General features: G+C 37.8%; 1 protein-coding gene across 1 annotated transcript; it reads left to right on the top strand.

Annotated features, from left to right (window-relative positions):
• The first annotated feature begins 4,634 nt into the window (after positions 1 to 4,634).
• LOC137867124 (hydroxycarboxylic acid receptor 3-like) lies at positions 4,635 to 6,335 on the top strand. Its single transcript, XM_068703561.1, has one exon. The coding sequence runs from the start codon at positions 4,684 to 4,686 to the stop codon at positions 5,656 to 5,658; it is 975 nt and encodes a 324-aa protein (XP_068559662.1). The 5' UTR covers positions 4,635 to 4,683; the 3' UTR covers positions 5,659 to 6,335.
• Positions 6,336 to 6,494: the final 159 nt, after the last annotated feature.

Below are 6,494 nucleotides of genomic sequence, written 5' to 3'. Positions count from 1 at the left end.
ATGGAAGAGTCTTATACATCTATGATTTTTTGTTTGTCTGCTTCCTTCATATTTTATCATTTCACAGCTTCAGCCCAAACCTTCAGAAAGAAATCAATTCAAAGAATAAATGATACAAAGCAAATTATTGAAGATGTGAATTGGACAACATGCATCTCATGTGCTGTTGTTTGACACTGGAATAAGAAAACTAACACTTCAGTTGTTTCTTTTATACATTATAGGCTCTGACATTTCAGACTTCTTCAATGTTGTAGGACTGGAATTTGCCGTTTGTTGCGCCGGGTGGAGTTGTGACCATGATGTTTTGTTCCCAAGTATGCAGGTGATGGGACAGAGAAGGGAACAAAAGGAAGTGTTTGCCCTGCAGGCTAAACTGGCTCTTTCACATTTTTGTGAACCGGCAAGGCCCAACTCACATCCATTGATAAATTACTGAGTGGGAGCCCTGACTGACAGGATAGCGACTGATAAGTCATGTGAGAATAGTTCAGTGCACACTTGCGTGGGTTTATGGATAGCAATCCAAAAGCACAGAAAAAAGGTTTTCTCCCACAGTTGAGGAAACATGCTTCTCGTCTCCTAAACATCTGGCAAAGGCAGCATTTTCAAATGTTATCCACTAGACAGCAGTAGAGGTTTACAAACTGAGTGTGTGAGCGACAAACTGAGCTCCCCCCATTTCAGCTTTCTGTTGGCTCTGATTATTAAGTAATGTTAATGAAAGAACCAATTCATTCTTCACACAATTCATTCAATTTATAATTGACACTGATGATAATTAAAGAGATCTCCATAAAGCATCACATTTACCAGATTACAAACCACAGAAAATAATGCACTGCTATGTTGTTTTCATAGCCTCCTTTCTTATTGTTTCTAAAGCATTCTCCAAATACAGTATTAGATTCAAATGTCATGTTAAAATGACTTCTCTTCTTTTTTTTGTGATTATTTCTTTATTAACCATGTTAAAGGATGAATTCCCATGATTTACATGCACAACAGTTCAATTGATACATTCAGTTGATCCTACTTTAAATACAAATCACACCAGTCTTACACTATGCTGCTCATTTACTTCACCCAGCACAGAAGAATTAGTAATTGTTAATAGTAATTGTAAATTGTGTATCTCTGCCAATGTACGCAACGTATCCAAATACACAGACATCCATTCACATGTGTGTGCACCGACAGGAATTAGAGTTTACAAACTGCTTTGACAGACAAAGAAGCAAAAGCAAGGCAATAATAACAACAACAGAAATCTCAACAGTGAGGCCCAACAACTAAGGTAAGAGTTAAACCCAGATAAAACCATATGAAACGGAAAAAACTGTAGATATGATAAAAAGTAAACTAATAAATAAATTAAATTAAGTAATTTAGTAAAATTATTTAGTAAAATCAACAAATAAAAATGAAACAGTAAAGCAACGACATCACATAAAAGCCAGTCGGTAAAAATGTGTTTTAAGAAGTGATTTAAAAGAGATTACTGATTATACAAGCCTTATCTCCTCAGGCAGGTCGTTCCAAAGCCGAGGGGCCCTGACGGAAAAAGCACGGTCACCTTTAATTTTCAGCCTCGACTTTGGTGCTTTAAAAGTGAAAGGTAAATTCTTAAAATCAATTCTAAAATGAACAGGGAGCCAGTGAAGAGAAGCCAGGATTGGGGTGATGTGATGTTGTCTGTTAAAACCAGTGAGAAGCCGAGCTGCTGCGTTATGAACTAATTGGAGGCGAGAGAGTGACTTTTGGTTGATGCCAGAGAGAAGGGAGTTACAGTAGTCGAGTCTTGAAAAGATGAAGCCATGAATTACTTTTTTCCAGGTCAAGGTGAGAGAGAATTGGTTTGATTTTGGAGGTTGTTCTAATTTGAAGAAAACAGGACTGGACAACTTTTGTGACTTGTGGTTTGAAGCTTAAATCTGAATCAAAAACTACTCCTAAGTTTCTGGATCAAAAACTACTCCTAAGTTTCTGGATCAAAAACTACTCCTAAGTTTCTGGATCAAAAACTACTCCTAAGTTTCTGGATCAAAAACTACTCCTAAGTTTCTGGATCAAAAACTACTCCTAAGTTTCTGGCAGTGGACTTAATGTTAACAGACAGGGGTCCAAGGGCACTTTTAATGGGAGTGATAGGGTTTGGGGGACTAAATATTATAATTTGTGATTTTGAGTTATTGAGTTGAAGAAAGTTTTGTACCATCCAACAGTTGATATCATTAATACATTCTAAAATAGCAGCTAGGCTTCTGGTGTCATCAGGTCTCAAGGAAAGGTATATCTGTGTGTCGTCTGCATAGCAATGAAAAGAGACATTATGACGTTGGATGATTTGACCAAGTGGGAGCATGTATATGGAAAATAAAATTAGACCTAAAATTGGACCTAAAATTGAACCTTGCGGCACACCACAGGTGATGTGAGATGTAGAGGATGAGTAATTACCTATGGTGACCGAGTGGGTTCTATCTAAAAGGTAAGAATAAAACCAACTAAGTGCAGTATCCTTGATGCCAACCCAGGTTTTAAGATGGATGATTAAAATGGCATGGACTATTGTGTCAAAGGCTGCACTTAGGTCTAAAAGAATTAAAATCGAGCTCTCCCCCCTGTTGGCTGCTAAAAGGAGATCATTGGATACCTTGAGGAGGGCGGTTTCTGTACTGTAAAGCTCTAAAACTTGACTGAAACTTCTTGAAGACATTATTAAGACACATAAAAGCTAAAAGCTGGGTTGAAACCACTTTTTCTAAAACTTTTGATAAAAACAGAAGTTTAGAAATGGGCCTAAAATTGCTAAGAACAGAGGGATCAAAATTAGGTTTCTTTAAAAGAGGTTGGACCACAGCATGTTTAAGAGTGGATGGAACAGTTCCTGTTACTAGTGAACTATTAATAATCAACAAAATACTGGGACCAACTGTATCAATAACCTCTTCAAGACATTTAATTGGTATAAAATCAAGACTGCACGTGGTTGATTTTATACGGGATATGATTTCAGCTAAAAAGGACAGCGAAGCAGGTTTAAAATGGCTAAAATAACTAGGGATATCCCTACTGACATGTAAAACACGGTCGGGTGGGGGTCCTTGACTCTATTTTTAAAAAAGTGACCACTGAGTCCATTATCTTAAATAGAATTCTCGGATTTGCTCAAATTAAGTTGGAGAAGAAGAAAGTTCTTGCTTCTTTAACTTCCGCTTGATGAGTCCTCACTACATATTGAAAGCTGATCTAAACACAGGAAGTCACACAAACCCACTTATCTTCCTCTTTGGAAGGCTGTGAAAAGCATAATTCAGTAAAATATTCATTAAACTCAACAAACACAAAATCATTACCATTTTGGTTTACTTCACATGCTGTCTGAAAGACTCATTTGTGCTGAATGTGAATTTCTTTTACTTTCATTTGCCTGGTAATTCAATTCAAAGATTCTATTTGAATTGGCCATTCACCTATCTATACAAATGATGTCAGACTTCCCAGACTGCTTCACTTAAAAAAAAAAAATCGGGTTCCATTATAGACTTGAATCTTGTTTATAACAAACAGCATCAAAGCAATAAACAGAGACTGAGACATTGAATTGATATATTCAGACCTGTTATTCAGTGCTTTGTAGGGTGGACAGAGCCCATCAGTGAACTGGTACCCTCAGGTGTGAGTTTGGTCAAGTTTTTGTCCAGTGCCTGTTCCTGAGCAGTCTCTCAGTCTTTTTCTTTCTTAGCATAATGCTGCCACTGACTTCACTGTAAGTTGTGATGAGGAGTGGTGCCTGGTTTTTCACAGTTGTAGCTCTTGGCAACCAACAATGTGTTGAGGTTTTTAACTGATCCGGCCACAGTTTCTTTTCTCAGCAGTTCTAAAAGTGGTGAGTAACACCAGTGCTGTGTGACCTGTCATAGTTGCTGCAATTTCTCACATTTCATATGCAATGAATTTGAATACTGACTTTTGTAAAAAGGAAAATACATGTTTTTGCTTTGTTGTTACTGGGTATTATACAAAGATTTAAAATGTATTATATAACAGCAAAATGTTGCAAAAGTGAAGGGGCTAAAATTCATAACCAACATTTCACTTATTTCCAGTTCCTAAATTAAATCAACCAAGAAAAAGAGTTTCTCAGGAAGACTTAATAATAGTTGTAATTGAAACAAGATGAGCAGTCAATTACACATGCAGTAACTGAGATGTTAATTAGGCAAGTTAGACCATTTAGCTCTGGAATCACAAGCAAAGTTTTTGCAAAGAGGTGTATTAACTTCCTCCACGTGGATGATTACAGACTTCATCCAAGTGGATTGATTTTAATTGAAGATTGATGCAATGAAATAAATAACTCATTAGTGATTTTTATACAAGACTTAAAGGTAAATACTGTATGTTTTCACATGCAAGGGTATTATGAAGTGATACTATTCTTTACTTTCTGTTTCCTCATTAGTCAACCCCTTTGTAGCTTTCTGGAGAAATATATCATCTTTGGGGATATATAGAGAACTTTTGTATGTTAACACTTTATGAAAAGCAGAAGCTGCAGGCTTCCTGTTAATGCAAAAACCACAAAGGGTTTTTTTCTGTTTCCCTTTAAAGATTGAAGACAGCCGTCAAGGGGTTATTTCTCTGATCTGCAGCCAGTGAGGCAACACGCAAGTCAACATGCGGTGCTATTTCAATGGAACTCTGCTGATCAGTGTGCTGCCGCCGGTGTTGGTGACAGAGTTTGTGTTCGGAGTCCTGGGAAATGGTTTGGCTCTCTGGGTCTTCTGCTTCCACATGAGGCCATGGAAGAGCAGCACGGTGTTACTCTTCAACCTGGCAATGGCAGATTTTTTCCTCAACATGGCTTTGCCTTTCCGTGCCTTCTACTACTTCTCGAACATCAAGTGGAAGGTTGGATACACTATGTGCAACATCTGCCTCTTCATGTTGGCATTGAACCGCAGTGGAAGTACCCTCTTCTTGATGGCTATCGCTGTGGACAGGTACATGCGTGTGGTGCATCCCCATCATTCCATCAACTCTTTCAGTGTCTCCAAAGCCATGTTTGGAGCACTTGCAATGTGGTTGCTCACCGTCTCATTGACAGTTCATGTCTTCAATCTGAAACACGTCAACACAACCCGCTGTGAGAGCTTCATGGTTGATACTGAAATGCACCATAATCTGAACTGGCACAAGTTTGAGTTTCTCCTTGTGTTCTATGTGCCTCTGCTTGTGGTTCTCTACTGCACATTCCACATTATTGCCCACCTGAGAAGGAGACAGATGGCCCAGCAGGCAAAGATTAGGAAGGCTCTTTGGTTCATCATTGTGGTTGCGGTGCTCTTCACCATTTGCTACCTCCCAAGCAACATCGCACAGCTGCTGATTTGGATCAAGACCAAACAATTGGCCAGCAAACTCCCCGACTCTGAAGTCTGCTCTGCTCTGGAAGACCTGACCATTGTGTTTTACATCACCATTAGCCTGACCTATCTCAACAGCGTGTTGGATCCTGTCGTTTACTACTTCTCCAGCCCTGTCTTCAAGAACATCTGCCGGAAAGTTTTTCATCTACCCCAGACAGACACTGCTGAAAGTACAGAGAACAAAATTCGAGAAACAGGCTCCCAGTCGCTCAGCCAGCTCTGATCACACAATCAAGGAAATCATTAAGACGGATGCAGCTCCGTAGTTAACATCTTTAGTAAAAGTGACACGTCTCTTTCAAAATTGTCATGTAAGTGCTAGAGCCAACAAGATGCTATTCTGTTACTTCTCATACACAGTAGTTATCCAGTATATATTGTATGCAAAAAATGTTTTGCCTTTGGAAAACATATGCCATAGTAATGTTGTAAAGTATTTTTTTTTCTTTGCTATATATTGACTGCACATTTCTGAATATTTCTTTGGTAAAACATATGCTACTGTAAAGCTTCATATTTTGTCCAACTTATAGACAATTGTCTAAACTCACAATGAATTCAGTTTTGTTGTGTTAATGAAGTCCATTAAATTAACCAGACATTGTTATACTAACATCAGCTCATGAATAAAAAATGTTTAAGCCTGTGAAACTGCATCATTATTATAGAAACACACATATCAACTGCGATGATAAAAATATCTCACAATGTCTCATAGCTTTTTCATACCAAGTCATATTAATGATATTCTGTATATAGAGGTCCTTTTAAATAAATAAAACAATACAAAAATAAAACTCCCACTCCAAATATTTTGTATTTGGTCAATGCAAAGTCCTGCTTGTTGGAATAAGTAATTAAGACTTTTGTCATCATCATCATAGAGGTGTAGCATTTAACATGAAGAGCAAGTGCTTATACATAGACTCAATACAACAAGAATTGATCACCAAAAAGCAAATAAATCAAAGATTCATATTCAAATAGTTGCATCCTGCTTGACAGGAATACTTTAACACTGTAATGCATTAGAACACAAGCAAATATGCCGTAGTCTGG

This window comes from Cebidichthys violaceus, unplaced genomic scaffold (assembly GCF_023349555.1).
Source record: "Cebidichthys violaceus isolate CVI_PGR_0920_01 unplaced genomic scaffold, fCebVio1.0.p SCAF_9, whole genome shotgun sequence".
NCBI lineage: Eukaryota > Metazoa > Chordata > Actinopteri > Perciformes > Stichaeidae > Cebidichthys > Cebidichthys violaceus.
Note: the sequence above shows the minus strand (reverse complement) of the source record. Positions and strands in the feature narration are given on the sequence as shown.